This window comes from Panulirus ornatus, chromosome 2, assembly GCF_036320965.1.
Source record: "Panulirus ornatus isolate Po-2019 chromosome 2, ASM3632096v1, whole genome shotgun sequence".
NCBI lineage: Eukaryota > Metazoa > Arthropoda > Malacostraca > Decapoda > Palinuridae > Panulirus > Panulirus ornatus.
Window position 1 is genome coordinate 79,834,496 of NC_092225.1, and position 21,892 is coordinate 79,856,387.

The 21,892-nt window shown below is 40.2% G+C and overlaps 1 protein-coding gene and 1 pseudogene across 5 annotated transcripts in view; one reads left to right on the forward strand and one right to left on the reverse strand.

The window, feature by feature from the left end:
* The window catches only part of LOC139757524 (copine-8-like), a 157,527-nt gene that overhangs the window by 84,959 nt on the left and 50,676 nt on the right, over nucleotides 1-21,892 (reverse strand). For all 5 annotated transcript variants that reach the window (XM_071678067.1, XM_071678093.1, XM_071678056.1 and 2 more), the window contains 2 exons: nucleotides 6,266-6,573; nucleotides 1,257-1,406 (listed from right to left, as the gene is read on the reverse strand). In XM_071678067.1, the coding sequence (XP_071534168.1) occupies nucleotides 1,257-1,406; nucleotides 6,266-6,573 (458 nt within the window). The remainder of the gene's footprint in view (nucleotides 1-1,256; nucleotides 1,407-6,265; nucleotides 6,574-21,892) is intronic.
* On the forward strand, nucleotides 6,607-8,845 carry LOC139753206 (uncharacterized; annotated as a pseudogene).

The window sequence follows — 21,892 nt, forward strand, 5'->3', positions numbered from 1 at the left end:
CTTAGAATATATTTTACCTACAACTACAACAACAATTACTTAATAATGGAGCAAGGCACATATATATAAAATGCATTTCAATAAACAACGCAATTTCAAAAACTTACCGTGCATGCGTGTGTGTGTGTGTGTGTGTGTGTGTGTGTGTGTGTGTGTGTGTGTATGTACATCTATAAGAGGTGAAGAGATCCGGAAAGTGAGTCTGCTGTAGTTTGCTGATGATATAACACTGTTGGCAGCTTTGAGTGAGAAACTGCAGAAGTTGGTGTCTGGGTTTGGGAGTGTGTGAAAGGAGGAAGCTGAAAACAAATGTGAATAAAAGAATGGTTATTAGGAGTATCAGGGAAGGGGAACATGTTAGTTTGGGGTTTTAGCGTGAAAAGAGAAAATCAAGATGGAAAGTAAGTGTTCTAGATACATGAGTGGACATGACAGTGAATGGAACCATGGAAGCAGAAGCGAGTCATAGTGGGTGGAGGGTTAAAGGTTCTGGAAGCATTAAAGAATGAGTGAAAAGACTGATTAATAAAGAGTATGTCTGAAGGTAAAGTAGTAATAATGATGCTGTGCACTTGTGAGGCATGGGCTACAGATGATGATGTACACAGGAGGGTGGATGTGTTGGAAATGAAATGTTGAGGGCAACAAGCATTGTAAAGAGGTCAACTGAGTAAGGAGTAAAAGGCTAAGAGAGAGATTGCGATTATATGAAGAATGTGGCTGAGAGAGCTGAAGAGGGTGTAAAGAAATGGTATGAACAGTCTGGACATATGAAGATGCTGACAAAGGATATATATGTCAGAAGTGAAGGGGACACAGAGAAGACCATATTGGAGATGGAAGGATGAAGTGAAAAATATTTTGAATGCTTGAAGCCTGAACATAAAGGAGGGCAACTGTGTACATAGGACAAAGTGAACTGGAGCAAAGTAGTGCACAGGTGTCCTGTCCTTAGACTGAACCAAGGATCATATATAAAGAACTGAAAAGACACCATGGAAAGATCTGTGGTGCCTGGTTGTGGAAAGGGGGCAGTGGTTTTCATGCCTCAAACATGACATGGAGGTGATCAAATGAGGCCTTTGTTCATCTTTTCATGGTATTACCTCACTAATGTGAGAAAAAGCGAACAAGAATAAAAGAAAAAATTTAGTCAGTTACTTTGACATGAAAGTACAACTCTTGCCTAGACAGGAATGAAAAACAATGACCAATAAACAAAAAGCACAGTACATAATCAGAGCACTAGGCAGTACCAGTTTGCAGAGAGTGGTAGTACGCCTGCAGAATACCCTCAACACCTTGGCAGTATGGAGTGTCAGAGCGCCCATTTAAGAAAAACTCATGACTCACTGTCCATTCAGGGGGAAGGCGTGCACCAAAACCAAGAGCAGGGAACATCTTATCTGAAAAATATGATACAGTATAAGGTTTATGTAGAAATTACTCTCTCTCCTCATTACAATATAACTAATATTTACTCTGCACATTTTGCGGAGACAAACATATTTGGAGGGGACAGAGAACTATGGTAAAACAACAGAATATTTAAGATCAATGACAGACCCTTCCTGAGCTTTTTTAGCTATGGGGTTTTAAGCTACAGTTATTCATCCACATTCACTTAGACTTACTGTTGTACTTTCATTACCACAACATTCATATCACCCTTAAGAATACCTATAGACTTGACACTGATTAATAACACATAGAGTAAATAACATGACATAACCATTCCTACCAAATGTGGTTGCTGTAGTGGTATCAAAAATTATAAGACTCTCCAAGAGTTTCATGATCAAATAAAATATGTTTATAACACCCAAAATCATAAACAAAAGGTTCTACTAGTCTACAGTACTGTCTTCACATTGTAATTTGGCATCAATTCAAGTGTTTTGGACCTTTCAAGGCAATTTTTGATGTAAAGAGTAATCTAAACATACTTAACATCATTAAGAACAGCTATAAAAGAAAAACAATATAAAGTTGAAGCTCTGAACAATGAGTGACATAATTGCAACAAACACAATAAAGCATCTTGAAGAGTACTACAGTACCAGAGCACAAAAAGCAATTCAGCTGCAGGATACAGCATAAGATGAGAACAGCAATGACAGTTATGAAAAGGACAAAGACACACACGTGGTAATGCCTTACATTTTCTATATGGAAATCCTCAGATACTTAAAAGTAAACATGTTAACAGTTTATGGGATGGCAAGTGTGACAGGGACTCGCAATATGCCACTCAAGTTATGCATAATATCAGTGGCCTTGAAGATCTTTACATGGAAAACCTATAACAGCTAACTAAAGCAATCCAAGCTCACAAAATACTTCTAGAAGCAGCAGTAATCCTCTTAACCCCCACAGTCCTTTAGAAACTTCTGGAAAGGGATGAGAAGCCATCAAATTTGAGAGTCTACTATTTGGGCAAACACCATACAGACTTTACTGAATCTGAATTTAAGAAAAAAAAGGGTCATCAATTTTGGATGTTATAATCTATTAGTACAGCACAGGGAGGGAAATTTACATCTTTAGGGCCCTAACCTCTTAAAACATTCTCCACTATCATATATCTTTTCAAATGCTTATCAAATGTCAACTTTTACAATTTCATCACTTGGGATATCCCATTCATCTGCTAATGTGATAAGATAAAAGTTTTTCTTTACATAGTTTCAGATAAGTTTCTTACTTGGTTTCGAGTTATGGCCTCTGGTTGCTCTTGCCTTGCATCTCAAGATGAAATGTTCACTGTCTACTTTGTAAAACTGGTTTAGAAACTTAAAGGTCATAAGACTGAGAGATGAAATCACAGAACAAATCAAAACTCTTCACATCACAATCACTACCTTAATCACTGAAAGGCAAACTATAAACTGGCAGCCCTTCTTCAATGCAATGAATCACAGAACCCAAAGCAACCAACTCAAGTGCATGTTAACCCCTTGTAAGCTATGATGTAAATGTACATGATGGGGATCAATACACATACAGGACTAGCCAGTTTGTATTTTCCAGCTATGTCTGTTTCATATGAGCGAATGTGGTATGGGGCACAGAAAGTTACCACACACCATCATCATCTTGAATAAACGCCACATAGCAGATCTGGCCAATGTTATCAAGCATTCAGTTCCTTCACAAAAAATACAGCACCAATACACAGCAAGTGTTGGCGTGAAATTTACTAATATTCATTAGATCTCAATTATCCCAGAGAAAGAGCTGTAATGAAGAGGATCTAAAAACTCAAATAATGAAAAAATACATTTTAGTCAATACAGTCTAATGACAATATTGAGGTTGAAGACACAGAACCCTGCCCTGCATGTGTAGGGGAAACAAAGTTATGTACAACTGAACAAGGTTCAAAATAAAATTCATGCTCCCAATTAATCAAAATCTACTGCCAAAGGAATCTAAGAATCTGTAATATCGAAGACTATCTTTATTTTCTTGCTTTATCCAGAACAAACAGATATACTTTTGACAGAAACAAATACTGCCATACACAAAGTGTGTAATGTGGAGCTTATGAGAATCTCTTAGTGACATTAACGAAAAAATACAAATGATAATGAATTCTATGTCTTTTGAGCACTGTCTATACATATCCTGGTGATTAAAAAAGATAATTGTAGGACAGACCTTGTTAAGAAAAAAATTTGAGGTAAAAATATGACTGTTACCTCCACTTTCTCAGAAAAGCAGTTTCCAGACAATGAAGTTGACTGAGGAGGAGGGATACCTTTAAAAATAAAGGCTGTTATGATCGATTTGGCATGAAAATTCAAGATTCATTTAATCCATTAGCAAGGCTTTTACCTACACCTCTTTCTTTATCAAACAACTCTCCATGATTCTCTCACTCTGCATACCACCCTGACCCAAATATCCTACATTTGCCACATTCAAACAAATTCAACAGTATCAAAATACTCACTCCATCTTACTTCATCACTATCTACTACCACTTCCCCATTTGCCTCCTTCCATGATGTTCCCATTTGTTCTCTTTGCTCTTCAAACACTATAACTCTCCTTCCAAAACATCTTATTCTCCTTGAAGTTTCCTGATAATTGCTCACCCCAACTCTCATTTGCCCTCTTTTTCATTCCCTGCACCTTCCTATTGATCTCCACCACGGTTCTGTAATTCCACCTCAAGACCCAATGTCCAGGTTCTGTAATTCCACCTCAAGACCCAATGAACATACTTGGCATTAATGTAACGTCCACTCTTTCTTGCACACTCCACATTACAGGAATAGCTAAGTTTGCCTCTAAGAAACTGGGTGTCCCGTTTAATGTTGAAAGCGATCCAACTTATAAACTGTCCTAGGATAACTTCCAAACTTGAACCTCTTGCCCTGCGCCACAATGTTGGTTCACTTTCCCTCTTCTATAAGGTTTACTTTGGTTTTTGCTTCCGAGAGCTGGCTGCTTGTGTGCCCACACTGCTAAGCAGACCACGGAATACTTGGTAAGCTGCTGTGTCACAAGATTACTGTGTGGTCTTTAGCAACTCAAGGGTGGGCTGTTCTGATACCTGCTTCTTTCCCTACACATCAAAGCTTTGGAACTCTCTACCCTCTCATGTCTTTCCCAATAACTATCACCTGGCACATTTCAAGACTGGTTTTTCACTTTCTAAAAAATTTATAAATACTTTTTGTCTTTTCTTTTCTATTTCATAATTCTCTCTCTATTTCAATTAAGGCCCAGCCATGATGTGGACTTTAGTCCATGACTGGAGCCTTCAACATAAAAGAAAAAAAAATTCACTGACACTCCTTCCCTAAAAATACCACCAATACGCCTCCCTTTTCTCTTCACAAGCAATTTTACTTCATCCCACCACACACTACTCTTTCTAACCTGCCCATCTCACACAATCAACACTTATCTCTTGCACATGCCAGCAGTGATTCCCTATATTCCTCCCATTCCTCACCCACTCCCCTCGTGCATTTACTCTCATCTTTTGCCATTCTACACTCAATCTCTCCTGGTATTTCTTTTTGCAAGCTCACTTACTTTAACCACTCTCTTCTCACCCTTAATTTTTCCTCTTTACTATAAACCTCTACAAATCTTTACCCCTGCCTCCACAAGGTAAAGACCATACATCCCATCAATTGTATCTCTCAGCATATTCGCATCTAAAAGTATCTCTTTAGAAAGCCTATCAATTTGTATGTAGTCCAATAATGCCCAGACTATCTTTCATACCACACACATTTTCTTCTGTATGTCCCTCCTTTAAACCAGATATTCCCAATCACCATTCCTTTTTCAGTACACAACGCCTTGTGCTGTTCACTAATTTCATTTACATTACTAAATACCCAATGCCTCCCAATTATATCCTCAACTGCCATAATGCTCACCTTGGGATTCAAATTACTCATTACTAATATGCAGTCTTTTGCATCAAAACTGCCAACACATTCACTCAGCTGCTCCTAAAACTAATACCCAGCCTTTTGCATCAAAACTGCTGATGCATTCACTCAGCTGCTCCCAAAACACTTTCCTCTTATCATCTTCCTCTTCATGGCCAGGTGCATAAGCACAAAATTATAATCACCCATCTTTTGCAGTACACTTTCACTTTTACACACATCAGTCTTGGAGCTAACTTCTTTACACTCTTTTACACACTCCCACAATTCCTGCTTCAGCAGTAGTACCACCCCTTCCTTAGCTTTTGCCCTCACACTGACCACCCCCTGACTTTTATAATATGGCATTTCCATACTATTCTTCCCCTTTACTCTTGAGCTTTGTTTCACTGAGCCAGAACCTAATATAATTCTTAATAAAGTTATATTCACTCTAAGGAGGAGCATGAGTGAAAATTTTAACAATGCCTCAAGTAATACAATATCATCTAATAAGTTACAATACTTACACATATAAATAGGGAGCCCTTAATAAAGCATCAAACTGCTAAATGCCACATCTTAAGCTGGTTGCCAACTTCATGCCAACACTACCAACATAAAATTCTCAGTTGATGTTTTCTGATTTAGGATGGCAAACTTGCAGGAGAAAGACAAGTCATTCTAAAGATATGACAAGAAACCAAGCAGATGTAAACACATTAAAGTGATTAACATCAAATCAATCCAACCTTATCATAGACTGAAATTCACTCCTTATAGTTAGTGAGTGTAGAGAATATATCAGTGTGCTGAGATATCCATTTACTGGCATATCAAAACGATGGACAACCTATCACCTATCTTACCTGAGTCATAATCCTGGATGATCTCTCCAACTGCTTTAATTGCCAAAGAATACTGGTTGTCCACCTCTGGCTGGCGGAAATGAAGGGAAGCAGGGCTTCGAGGATCACCATTTGAGGCTGTGAAGTCCACAGCAACTGTGAAGTGGATTTGTGTCCCACCACGAATATAGTCAAGGAAAGATGGCTCCACATGACTAGTAATGGAGTGCAAGGTTAGCTTTCCCGAATCCTTGTAACTAGACTTCTTGGCTTTCTTCTTTGGGTTAATGAGCTCATACGTGTTGGTTGTTCCTGGGCCTTCTAGGAGCCTGGAAGGATATTGGTTTGTATGTACTAATGAAATGGTAGATTTGAATATCTTTTTCAGGAAAAGGTAGAAAAAGAAAGGTAGTAAATGGTAGGCAGCCAATGACCAAGGAGGTATATTACCTGAACTACCCACCTGGGTATCAGGTCAGTAACGGCGGTGGAGTGAGCCTGCACTTCAGTGGTAGTCAAATTGCACCCCTTTGACCCAGGCAGCTGTCTTTTCTTTCTGTCTCACCCAAACATGGACTGCCAGCATTCTGTCCACAAACACAGAATCTCTCCTCGTCTAACATAACATTTGACAACACTTAACTCTCACAACTCTTTCTTCCTAATTTCTAGATCTTTCCACAGTGGATGCTATGCACTACCCCTGCCTTTTGGAAAAATGGTATGAGCAATAGACAGTAGTAGATTGGAACATATGAGAGGAGCACTGGATAGAAACATCAGGCAGAAGTAGTAGGTAGGAACTTTAGCTGGGAGAATTAGAAGAAACAGTTGGTGGGTATTGTGGGTATTTCAGGTATTGTAGTAGTTGCTGTACAAATTAGGTAGAAGCCTCTGAAAACACTGCACCAGGGTTGCCCTCTGTCAGTGGTCTGTCACGGGTGAAGCACTAAATACTAAGAAGAAGCACTCGAGTTCACCAGTTATGGAGACTTCAGCTGTGACCAGCTCCTCAAGGGACTTCCTAAAGAGAATGGGCATCAGAGATAAAGATACATAGAAAGAATAAAATAAGAATCAAATTATTTGATCTCTCAACCACGGGATAATGTTTTGTCCGATAGTCCCTTTCTTTGAACGAATTTACAGTCAGGCATGCACTCTGCACCAACAACCCACTGCAATATCCAAAACAATGCTGAAGAAATTCATATATGTTTCTATATTTCATATTTCAGATATGACCATGGAACCTTAATAGTTGCAAAATTCAAGTACAAGAGATTAAGACTGTCTGTAATGGTTGCATATGTGTCCTGCAGCAATATGGAAAAGGAGGTTCAAGATGCCTTTTGGAGAGAACTTGAAAGAATAACAGATGGAAATTCAAGGAATAAAATCAAGGAAGAAAATATTTGAGACGTAAATGGGAATCTGAGTAGAGGAGTAAGTAATGAAAGCAGGAGTGTTCATCTTTCTCAAAGGCTCAGGCTATGGTGTCTGAATGTCTGTGAATGTAACCAAGATGAAAAGAAGAATATATAGACAGTATGTTTAAACCAGGGACGCAGGTACCTCCAGTAGGCGAGGTACCTACCTGGCAGTAGGCGAGGGCGGGTGGCTGGTGTGTGAGTGGGCGGACGAAGGGGACCACGTCTACTCGCTCAAATGGTACTTCGGCATATACGAGTTCTACCGCTGGACGCCCCTCGAGACACCCTCGGTCAGGATTTTCCCGGTACCTTACTTCGATGTGGATCCCCAGCAGTCGCACCGCGGACGCGTCCTTATACACAACTTGACGGAGGCGGCCGGGGGCAACTACTGATGCGAGGTGTCTGGGGAAGCCCCTGTGTTCAAAACCTCCTCAGACAGTGCCCTCTTGATTGTCGTAGATTTGCCAGACGAGCAGCCAAGGATTATCGAAGATGGAGTTGGACCCTACAGGCTTCAGCAGCTGATCACCGTCAACTGTACGTCCCACGGCGCCAGGCCTGCCCCAAACCTCACCTTCTACATCAACGACGAGTCTGTTGACCCTACTTGGGACAGTCGGGAGCTGGTGTTTGTGAACGAGACGTCGGGGTTGGAGACGGCCGTGAAGAGCCTGCAGTTTCCCCTGTGGCTGACCATGGTGCAGCTGGACGGTCTGCAAGTGAAGTGTGTGGCGTCCATCCCCGAAATGTACTGGCTGAGCAGCGAGACGACCCTCTCTGTTGAGTTACCCCACAACTATAGCCACCTGTTCGGCTCACAGGGATCTGTGTCATACAGCAGCAGTCAGAAGACAGCAACCCACACGCCTCTTCTTTCTACTCTAGTCTTTCTCGCCAGCCGTCTCCTGTGGTAGCTGGTTGCATTCTCTGAACTCCCTTCCTATGTTGTATTCATTCTTCCTAATTTTATCACTCATCCTTATAATCTCTCATAATCCTTTTTTTATTAGCAATAGTTTTTTTTTTCGTTGCACTCCACTTTCTTGAGATTTAGTTTTTTCTTATCTAGGTCTTTTCCTTTTTCTTATGTTTTACTAATTCTAATTTTGTCACTGATCCTTATAATCCCTTATAACCCTTTCTTTATCAGCGAAATGTATTTCAATTTCACTCTCCTTCCTCTGGATATATATGTGTGTATGTATGTATATATATATATATATATATATATATATATATATATATATATATATATATATATATATATATATATAGCTGGTGACTGAGTTTGGTAAAGTGTGTGGAAGAAGAAAGTTAAGAGTAAATGTGAATAAGAGCAAGGTTATTAGGTACAGTAGGGTTGAGGGTCAAGTCAATTGGGAGGTGAGTTTGAATGGAGAAAAACTGGAGGAAGTGAAGTGTTTTAGATATCTGGGAGTGGATCTGTCAGCGGATGGAACCATGGAAGCGGAAGTGGATCATAGGGTGGGGGAGGGGGCGAAAATTTTGGGAGCCTTGAAAAATGTGTGGAAGTCGAGAACATTATCTCGGAAAGCAAAAATGGGTATGTTTGAAGGAATAGTGGTTCCAACAATGTTGTATGGTTGCGAGGCGTGGGCTATGGATAGAGTTGTGCGCAGGAGGATGGATGTGCTGGGAATGAGATGTTTGAGGACAATGTGTGGTGTGAGGTGGTTTGATCGAGTAAGTAACGTAAGGGTAAGAGAGATGTGTGGAAATAAAAAGAGCGTGGTTGAGAGAGCAGAAGAGGGTGTTTTGAAATGGTTTGGGCACATGGAGAGAATGAGTGAGGAAAGATTGACCAAGAGGATATATGTGTCGGAGGTGGAGGGAACGAGGAGAAGAGGGAGACCAAATTGGAGGTGGAAAGATGGAGTGAAAAAGATTTTGTGTGATCGGGGCCTGAACATGCAGGAGGGTGAAAGGAGGGCAAGGAATAGAGTGAATTGGAGCGACGTGGTATACAGGGTTTGACGTGCTGTCAGTGGATTGAATCAAGGCATGTGAAGCGTCTGGGGTAAACCAGGGAAAGCTGTGTAGGTATGTATATTTGCGTGTGTGGACGTGTGTATGTACATGTGTATGGGGGGGGGGTTGGGCCATTTCTTTCGTCTGTTTCCTTGCGCTACCTCGCAAACGCGGGAGACAGCGACAAAGTATAAAAAAAAAAAAAAAAAATATATATATATATATATATATATATTTATGTTATCCCTGGGGATAGGGGAGAAAGAATACTTCCCACGTATTCCCTGCGTGTCGTAGAAGGCGACTAAAAGGGGAGGGAGCGGGGGGCTGGAAATCCTCCCCTCTCATTTTTTTTTTATTTTCCAAAAGAAGGAACAGAGAACGAGGCCAGGTGAGGATATTCCCTCAGAGGCCCAGTCCTCTGTTCTTAACGCTACCTTGCTAACGTGGGAAATGGCGAATAGTATGAAAGAAAGAAAGAAAAAAAGATGTTTAAACCATTACCTGCTGATATCTCATACATGGGTCACTCTGCCTCTGAGAGTCCAGTGTGAATATCCCATACGTGGGGTCTCATTTTAAAAAAAATTATGCATGGCTGCAGGAGTGATAATTATTCAGAATTCACTTACTGGCATCTAAGAGAGGCCAGTAACCATCATAATGCCTCTAAAAAGTGTACAGAATAACAATTTTGCCTAGTGCAAGTCATATAAAAAACACAAAACATTACATAAACTCATCATACACACTTGCCTCAGATAATTCTAGAGGAGAGTTATAGTGAATCTAGTGGATGTAGTTATCAAGAAAATGAGGAAGAATGAAGGCAAGACAAGGGATAGCATGATACTGCCAGCAGTGACGGTGAAGATGTAAGGAGGGGAGGTGTTTTCTTACATCGGCCATTTGCCTTGTGGGCATGGATGGATGTTACCAACTTCACTCCCAAGCAATCTGTTTTTGATATAAGTAATTCAGGTACAACATATGCTTGTTCTTATATTTTCATTATCATACTTTGTCACTGCCACCCGCGTTAGCGAGGTAGCACAAGGAAACAGATGAAATAATGGCCCAACCCACCCACATACACATGTATATACATAAACGCCCACACATGCACATATACATACCCATACATTTCAATGTATACATACATATACATACACAGACATAAACATATGTACACATGTACATATTCACACTTACTGCCTTCATCCATTTCCGTCGCCACCCCACCACACATGAAAAACAGCACCTCCCCACTCCTCACGCATGAGAGGTAGTGCTAGGAAAAGACAACAAAGGCCACATTTGTTCACACTCAGTCTCTAGCTGTCATGTGTAATGCACCAAAACCACAGCTCCCTTTCCACATCCAGGCCCTACAAAACTTTCCATGGTTTACCCCAGATGCTTCACATGGGCCTGGTTCAATCCATTGACAGCACGTCCACCCCGGTATACCACATCATTCCAATTCACTCTATTCCTTGTACGCCTTTCACCCTTCTGTATGTCCAGGCCCCAATCACTAAAAATCTTTTTCACTCCATCCTTCCACCTCCAATTTGGTCTCCCACTTCTCCACATTCCCTCCATCTCTGACAAATGCATCTTCTTTGTCAATCTTTCCTCAATCATTCTCTCCATGTGACCAAACCATTTCAATACATCCTATTCTGCTCTCTCCAATACACTCTTTTTACCACCATACATCTCTCTTACCCTTTCATTACTTACTTGATCAAACCACCTTACACCACATGTTGTCCTCAAACATTTCATTTCCAACACATCCACTCTCCTCTGCACAACTCTATCTATAGCCCATGCCTTGCAACCATATAACACTGCTGGAACCACTATTCCTTCAAATATACCCATTTTTGCTCTCCGAGAAAACGTTCTCGCCCTCCACACATTCTTCAAAGCTCCCAGAACCTTTGCCACCTCCCCCACCCTGTGATTCACTTCCGCTTCTATGGTTCCATCCGCTGCTAAATCCACTCCCAGATATCTAAAACACTTCACTTCCTCCAGTTTTTCTCCATTCAAACTTACCTCCCAATTGATTTGTCCCTCAACCTTACTGAACCTAATTACCTTGCTCTTATTCACATTTACTCTCAACTTTCTTCTTTTACACACTTTACCAAACTCAGTCACCAACTTCTGTAGTTTATCACCCGAATCTGCCACCAGTGCTGTATCATCAGTGAACTACAAATGATTCACTTCCCAAGCCATCTCATCCACAACAGACTGCATACTTGCCCCTCTCTCCAAAACTCTTGTATTCACCTCCCTAAGAACCCTATCTATAAACAAATCAAGCAACCATGGAGACATCACGCACCCCTGCCGCTAACCGACATTCACTGGAAACCAATCACTTTCATCTCTTCCTACTCGTACAAATGCCTTACATCCTCGATAAAAACTTTTCACTGCTTCTAGCAACTTACCTACCACACCATATACTCTTAATACCTTCCACAAAGCATCTCTATCAACTCTATCATATGCTTTCTCTAGATCCATAAGTGCTACATACAAATTCATCTGATTTTCTAAGTATTTCTCACATACATTCTTCAAAGCAAAAACCTGATCCACACATCCTCTACCACTTTTGAAACCACACTGCTCTTCCCCAATCTGATGCTCCGCACATACTTTTACCCTCTCAATCAATACCCTCCCATATAATTTCCCAGGAATACTCAACAAACTTATACCTCTGTAATTTGAACACAGACCTTTATCCCCTTTACCTTTGTACAATGGCACTAGGCATGCATTCCACCAATCTTCAGGCACTTCACCATGAACCATACATACACTGAATATCCTTACTAACCAGTCAACAATAGTCACCCCCTTTTTTAAGAAATTCCACTGCAATACCATCCAAACCCAACGCCTTGCCGGCTTTCATCTTCCACAAAGCTTTCACTACCTCTTCTCTGTTTACCAAACCAGTTTCCCTGACCCTCTCACTTCACACACCACCTCGACCAAAACACCCTATGTCTGCCACTCTATCATCAAACACATTCAACAAGCCTTCAAAATACTCACTCCATCTCCTTCTCACTTCACCACTTCTTGTTATTACCTCCCCAATTGCCCCCTTCACCAATGTTCCCATTTGTTCTTTTGTCTTACGCACTTTATTTACCTCCTTCCAAAACATCTTTTTATTCTTCCTAAAATTTAATGATATTCTCTAACCACAACTCTCATTTGCCCTCTTTTTCATCTCTTGCACCTTTCTCTTGACCTCTTGCCTCTTTCTTTTATTCATCTCCCAGTCATTCAAACTATTTCCCTGCAAAAATTGTCCAAATGCATCTTTTGTGCAAGCCATCACTGCTTCCCAAAGTACATCCCCTTCCTCCCACACTCCCCTTACATCATTTGCTCTCACCTTTTTCCATTCTGCACTCAATCTCTCCTGGCACTTTCTCACACAAGTCTCCTTTCCAAGCTCACTTACTCTCACTACTCTCTTCATCCCAACATTCTCTCTTCTTTTCTGAAAACCTCTACAAATCTTTACCTTCGCCTTCGCATGGTAATGATCAGACATCCCTCCAGTTGCCCCTCTCAGCACATTTACATCCACAAGTCTCTTTCACGCACCTATCAATTAACACATAATCCAATAATGCTCTCTTGCAATCTCTCCTACTTACATGCGTATACTTATGTATAACTCTTTTTAAACCAGGTATTCCCAAACACCAATCCTTCTTCAACACACAAGCCTACAAGCTCTTCACCATTTCCAATTACAACAATGAACACCCTATGTACACCATTTATACCCTCAACTGCCACATTACTCAACTTTGCATTCAAATCTCCCATCACTATACCCCGGTCTCTTGCATCAAAGCTACTAACACACTCATTCAGCTGCTCCCAAAACACTTGCCTCTCATGATCTCTCTTCTCATGACCAGGTGCATAGGCACCAATAAACGCCTATCTCTCTCCATCCTCTTTCAGCTTTACCCATATCAATCTCGAGTTTACTTTCTTACACTCTATCACATACTCCCACTACTCCTGCTTCAGGAGCAGTGCTACTCCTTCCTTTGCTCTTTTCCTCTCACCAACCCCTGACTTTACTCCCAAGACATTCCCAAACCACTCTTCCCCTTTACCCTGAAGCTTCTTTTCACTCAGAGCCAAAACATACAGGTTCCTTTCCTCAAACATACTGCCTATCTCTCCTTTTTTCTCATCTTGGTTACATCCACACACATTTAAACACACCAATCTGAGCTTTCAAGGAGGATGAGCACTTCCTGCATGGCTCCTTCTTCTGTTTCCCCTTTCAGAAAGTTAAAAATACAAGGAGGGGAGGGTTTCTAGCCCCCAGCTCCGGTCCCCTTTAGTTGCCTTCTACAAAATGTGAGGAATGTGTGGGAAGTATTCTTTCTCCCCTATCCCCTATGCTTGTTCAATAACTGAGAATTCTAAAGGATTGGATTATTTCTTGAGAGTATTTTGCTAATAATATGATGGATATGAGTGAGTAAAATTGCTTTCATGGACTTGGGTAGGAAAGACAACCAACATGTCCAAGTATCGCCAGCACAGGTGTCATGTTTGTGTCAACACCACTCGAGGGCAGAGAAGAGTGCAGACAGAACACTACAAGTGTACTGAATGTGATGTGCTTCTACATACGCCTATGTCTTTTGGTATACCATATGAAAAGCAGAAATACTGACAACAGATAAGTGTAAAGTTTGTATATATAAGTAAATAAATGTACATATAGGGTGAATACCAAAGAGTGTATGGAAATAAAGTATAACACTGGGGTAGTAAAGTAAGTGCATATTATGTTGTATGGTGAGGGATGCATTGTACATATAACTGAGCTAATCATACTGATATCTACCATATAAGTTTATACATTATGTGTTTTAGGAAAATATCAGTCTTTTATAGAGCAAAAGAAAAAGATTTTTCTTTTCTATTTCATTGAAAAGTTCCAAAGGGGGTATACACAATATACAGGACTGCCATAGTCTACCTGGAGGTTCTAGCTCAAAGTTTAACACAGCAATAAGTGAAAGAGGAAGAATAGCCCAGAAATGTCTTCTGGATAGAGATAAGGATTAGTGTGAGAGCGAGAGCTAAGGAAGGGGTACTAATGCCATTGGAAGAGAAGCTGTGGAAATGTGTGATGAGTATAAGAAAGTGAGCACCAGACTCATGTTGATAAAATGAAAATGGATTGAGAGAGGAGGGTGATTACTAGTGCCTTATCAACTGGAAAGATGTGCAGTGAGAAAGAGAGGTAACTGCTCTAAGGGAGCTGAGTGAGCATGTCAGAAATTTGCATGCATAGGATCAAGTAATAATGATGGGTGATTTGAATGCAAGGCCGGGCAATGTGGCTGGAAGGTGCTGTGAATGAAAACAGTGAACAGCTTGTGGAGTTGTGTAGGAAATGGACCAGTGATTAGAAATACCTAGTATTAAAGGAGGAACATAAATAATAAAACTTGGGCGAGAAGGGGTGATGGAAAGTGGGCATCAGTGGTTACTATAAAAATTGATAGACATGCATACAACAAAGTCTTGGATGTGAATGTGCTATGATAAGCAAGTGTTGGGATGTCTGATCATTACTTGGTGTAGGTAAGGGTAAAGTTTTGATGAGGTTTTAGGAAAAGAGGAAATGATATAGGTGGGAGTGAGTTGTAAAAGTGAGCAAACTTGGAAAAGAGGCTTGCATGTAGAGATACCAGGTGATATTGCAAGTGGAATGGCAAAAGATTAGAGTGAATGATGCTAAGGGAGTGGTTGAGGAATGGGAAGTATTTAGGAAAGCACAGTCTATATGCATGAGGGAAGAGTGTAGTAAGCAGAAGGCAAGAGGTGGATAGGGGAGAAACGGTAATGAGTGGTAGGAGGAGGAAATTAAACTTCTAGAGTAACAGAAAAGCCAGGTATATGGGCATTCTCTGCATGGAAGGAGTGCAAAGTGATTGTGATATATAAGAGAAAAAGTAACAGATCAAGAGGAAGGTGCAGGGGCTGAAAAAGATGGCAAATGAAAAGAGGGTGAGATACTATTAGCAAACTTTTGGAAAAAAAAAAGAAAATGTTCTGGAAGGAGGTTAGCAGTATGAGAAAGACAAGAGAACAAATGGGTACATTGGCGAAGAATGTTTATAGGGAAGTGGTAACAGGAAGCAATGAAGTGAAGAAGAGATGATTAAGATTCTGAAGTATCACTGAATGCGTTTGATGAGAGAGTGGCATATGTGGAATGTTTTGGGAGTGGAGGTTTACAAAGCAAGACAGTGATAGCAAGTGATTTAATGAACAAAGAAGAGGTGGTGATAGCCTTGCTCAAGGTGAAGTGTGGCAAAGTGGTTGAAAAGCATGCAATTACAGTTGAATTTCTTAAGAAAGAGGGTAATTTTATTTGATTTCTTTATCATTTTTACTGAAATGGCACAAGCAAAACATGGTCCATATATGGGCCATCTTTGGTCAAAGAAAAAAGCAGAAATCAATATGGGCCATCTTTGGTCAAAGAAAAAAGCAGATATGGAAAGAAAGTAGAAATCAATCAGGGATCCACAGGTGTTTGTAGATATGATATTTAAAGGAAGACAAATTACAAGAAGAGGAAAAGACAAAAGAAGGTAGAAAATTCCACAGATTATCTGTTCAAGGGAAGAAAGAGGCAATATAACAGCCCATCCATGAGAGGCTGAACTGCACAGTGTAAATGTGGCAAGCAACAGCCAAACGCATGCCATGTGTTCAACCATGTGGTGGGGACACATGTAACCAACCCACGAGAACATTGGCCAATATCTTTAAAATAGAGAGAGCAACAATATCAGCATACAGAAAGGGATGGTTGAAGAGAGGTGGTGCCGGGATAGTCAATTAGGCATGTAAAACTTTTGATTCCACTCTTCTTAACAAAGAGGTGGAAAATGAGCCACCCCTAGATGTGTGAGCTGAATTCCATACTTTGCTGAATAAAACCCCAGTAGACATAGAATAGTTGCTTCCATGAAAAATAACACCACCACCAATACAAAGCTCCCAGTGTTTGGAAAGCAGACTTTATAATGGTGATTATGTAGGCTTTCCAACACAGTGGGGAGTATGGTTATGCCCAACATGTTCTGCTATTACAGGGATGAACTGTGTTTTGAAATTGAGCAGAGGGAAACAAATGATTCTTACAGACAAATTGCATTGCAGTGCTTCAGTTTTACTGCTTCCCATTTCAAAAATGCTGCATAGGTCCTAAATGAAAGGGGATATATGGTCAGTACAAGGAAGAGAACAAATATTAAGGGGAGGAGGGGAGGAAAAATTAGTTCATGTATCTAAAGTTGATTCTTCAACATAAGAGTGATTAACGTTAAAAGTAGAAAAGATATGATGATTTACTGAGAGAAGAAAGACAGTAGACAACAGGACAAAACCACAACGAATCCTGCTAATGATAGGATACATGGGTAAAGTTGCTCCATCGATGCCTACCAAGATGGAATAGCCAGAGAGAGGTGATTATGCATTACAGAAAGGAGAGAAGAAATGAAACTGAAGAAATGGAGATTTGAGAGTAGTGTCACACTAGTCCTGTCTAATGCTCTGCAGATATCAAGTGCTATCTAACCTATAAAACATCAAATTTTACATCCAGTGTACATCCTTAAAGTGTACTATAGGCACTTGAAATTGATGGCCACTTTACAGACATCTTGAGGGAAAATACACTGCAGAGTGTAGGAAAATCTTGGAAGAACAACTGCTTGGCATAAAAGTAAACCATAACTGTCGTGTTGGCTGATTCAAACTCAGTATCACTGCCTACAACAATGACACACATACTTGCATCAGCAAATGTGATTTAAATCTTTTAAAATACTCTACTCTTCCATAAGTGCAAATTTTCATATAAAAAAATTTCAGTAAAATGGCTTTTTTCCATTATCTTTTGATCACTCTACTATCATGCAACCTCTTGAAATTATGCAAGATGTCTGTATTAACCACATCCTCATTCAATATGTTCCATTATTCTATAAATGTATTTCTTTGCATCCATCTTTCCAAGTTCCTTTTTTCTTTCACTTACTTTTATGGTATGTCCTGTAGTTACTCTATCCTTACAATTCTTAATGAAGTCTATTGTCTATTTTGTCAATCTTGTTTAAAAACTTAAAGGTTGTGATCAGGTTACACCTCACTCTTTTCTCTACCAAGATGGGTAAATTTAAAACCTCCTGCCTTTTCCTGTAGCTAAGCTCTCAATTCTGGTGGCATCTCTTTTGTCCTCATCTGGACCTTCTCTGTGAGCTCTGTGCTTTTTCATGAGTGGTGACCAAACCTGAGAAGCATATTCTAGTTTCAGCATTATATAGGATATGAAAAGCTGTCGAAATATTTTCTTATCCATATACTTAAAAGCTGTTCCAATACTTGACAGCAGACAAGTATGGGACTCTAGTGACAAGTTAGGGATGATGTCTACTCTCATGTCCTCACACACAGGCTCCAGAAGCTTATCTCCTGCTAAGCAATAAACATATAGATGCCATCATTCACTTTGTCCCATCCTTATTACTTTACAATTGCTCAGGCTGAATTCAATCAAACACAATTTCAGACCAACTTTGGAGTCTGTTTTGGATCACTGGTGAGCTGATGCAATCTTCCTTGCTTTTCACTTCCCTAATGACCTTTGCATCATCGGTAAATATATTCAAGTTGGTTTCTGTACCTTCTGACAAGTCATTAATACAGGTCAAGAAGAGTAATGGTCTCAGGACCGAACTCTGAGGTATTCCGCTGGTCACCTCAACCTACTTGGAAAAGGTCCCTCATACATTTGTCCTTTGCTTCCTCCCACTGAGATAATCTTCAATCCATCATAGGAGTTCCCTCTTATTCCTGCTTGGTGATCCAGCTTCTTAATCAGTCTCCTGTGTGTACAGTGTCAAATGCCTTCCAGCAGAACATAGATAGTCCACCTAGCCTTTCCTTTTGTCTATGAATGAGTTTAGTCTCTTGTAAAACCCTAAAAGATTAGTTACACATGACCCCCTTTCCCTAAAACCAAGATATCACTTGATTCAGAAATTTCTCCTCCATAGAAGGTCATCCACTTACTTTCTAATAATATTTTTCAGAACATTACACACCATACTTGGTTGTGAGACTGGTCTGCTGTTCGACACCTGTTTCCGGTCACCTTTCATATACGCATTTATGATGTTTGTCCTTTTCCATTTCCTAAGCACTATGACTTTCTCCAGCAACATCTTGAACAGTAATTCAAGTGGTTTATCTTACGTATCGGCATCTTTCTTTAGCATGAGATGAAATTTGATCAAGATCATGATCCTTGTTTGGGTCAAACCCTTTTATTACTGTTAACATCTTTTCTAGATATTTCAATGGTTTCTAAAACCTCCTATCTCATCCACCTCACTGGTGTTGGGGCTAAAGCGTCTTCCACTGTGAAAACACTTCTAAATTTGTTATTGAGTTCCTCACATAGCCATACAACATCCTTTACATACTTCTCTCTGAATCCCGTAGCTGCTCCTTAAATGACAAATGACTCCTAGAGAATATATATCAAAGTTTTGAATTTTCACATGCTTTGGGGAAAAAATCAAAGTTTCTTTGTTCCTCTTTTCTTATCCTGCTATACTTGTTATGTGCTCTCTTATACCCAGCAAAACGCTGCTAGGCTAAAAGTGCCTGCTGCCTATATCTTCATCATTGCACATTACAAAGCTCCTTTGCTTTTATGATGTCTTTCATTGCACTATTCCTCCTCTTTCTTAATGATCCCTCTAAATTTGAGGCTTGAGGTACCTATGCCTCTACTCATCTACTGTATATTTCCCAGAACCTCTCAATACACCACCCTGTTTCCTGACTATTGAATTCCATTTTCCAATGTATGCTACCAGAGAAATGACTAAGCTTTGTGTAGTTTCCACAATTATACATCCTCTTTATTTCCTGTCTCACCTTCTCTTTTGATGTCCCCTTTTACTACATATCTACTTCTTCCAATTAGTGTAATGTATATAATGTTCTTCATATCTCCACAACTGTCTCACTTCACATACCTACCCACTAAAAATACCTTACTTCTGCTTCCTTATCATCAAACACATTCCTCAATACTTCAAAGTACTCACTCCATTTCCTCTTCACCTCATCCCTCATCCCTTGTTTTCCTCTCATCATTAACCTCCTTCAAAAACATTTTCCAATACACTCTAAAGTTTGTTGTTACTCACTCACCCCAACTCTCATCATCTGTCCTCTTTTTCAGCTCCTACACCATCCTACTGAGCTCCTGCTGCTTTTATTGTACATCTCCCAACCACTCACACTCCTTCCCTCTTTTCTTTCCCTATAGCAATTTGTAGCAATTTCACTTCATCATCCAACTGCTCACTACCCTTTCTTTTATTAAGTTTAATGCAAAAACCCTAAAACGCCCTATCCCCAGCAAACTACATACCTGCTCCTCTCTCCAAGACCTCTGCATTCACCTCCCACACCACCCCATCCATACACAAAAACAGCTATGGTAAAACCACACTCCCATACCGCAGACCCACCTTCACCTGGAAACACTCACCCTCCTCCCTACCTACTCATCACACACATGCCTCAGTCTCTTGATAAAAACTCCTCATTGTTCCTAACAGATTTTCTCCCATACCATATATTCACTGGACCTTCCACAGAACATCCCTATCAACCCAATCACATGCTTTCTCCAGATTAATAAGTGCCACATACAAATACTTCTCATACCTTCCTCAAAACAAACATCTGATCCACAGATTCTCTATCACTCCTGAAACCACACTGTTCTTCCCAAGTCTGATGCGCTGTATATGCCACCACCCTTCCAATCACCACCATTCCATACAACTTACCAAAATTCAAACAAATACCTTTGTCTCCCTTTTGTTCACTCAGAAGCATTATACAGGCATTCCATCAATCCTCAGGCACCTTACCATGACCTAAACTCACATTCAAAATCCAAGCAAACCAACCAACTACATTCACCTTCTTTCTTACGTAATTCAATTGAATACCATCCTCTCCAGCTCTCCATCTTACACAAGGCTTTTACCACCTCCTCAATTTTCACACTATCATATGCCAAGACCTTGCATACCTTCAAAACCAAAACAATCTTCCTCTGCCACCCTATCATCAAACAACATTCAATAATTCTTCAAAATACTCACTCCACCTGCTCTTTACCTCATCCTTGCCAGTTCCCACTTCCCCATTTGCCCCCTTCACGGGTGTTCCAATTTGTTCTCCTACACTATTTTCCTCCTTCCAAAACTTCCAAAACATTTTTCTAACTTTCCATTACATTTGCTGTTACTCACTCATCCCATCTTTCATCATCTGCCATCTTTTTCAGCTCCAGCAACTTTCCTGCTGCCTTCTCTCATATATCTCCTGCTCACTCACTCCTTCCATCTTTCTTCTTTCTCTAGTAGCTTAACTTCATCATCCCATCACTCTACCCTTCCTTTTATGAAGTAGGACACACAAGATATTCTGTGCAGAATTCTTTGTTCTTTTCCAATAGGAATGAAACAGAGGCCACTAGAACCCCCTATTCCCTGCTCCTCTCTCCAAGACCATTGCATTCATCCCCCCTTACCACCCCATTCACAAAAAAAAAAAAAAAAAAAACCATGGTGATACCACAATCCCCTACTGCAGACCCATTTTACCTGAAACAACTCAACCTCCTTTCAAAATAATCACATAAATGCATTACCCTTTTGTTTAAAAATCCTCACTGCTTTAATAGATGTCCTCCCACACCAGACATTCGATGTATCTTCCACGGAACATCAACCCTATCACATGCATTCTCCACATCTATAAATATCACATATAAATCCTCACATTTTTCAATGTATTTCTCATGCACATTCCTTAGAGCAAACACTTGATCCATGCATCCTCAAACACTCCTACAACTACAGTCAGATGCTCTGGACATGCCACCACCCTTTCAATCACCACTCTCTACACAACTTACCAGGTACACTCAACAAACTTGTATTTCTGTAATTCAAACCTTCACCTTTGTCCCCTGCCATTATGGAATGGCACTTCACACGCATTACACCAATCTTCAGGCACCTTA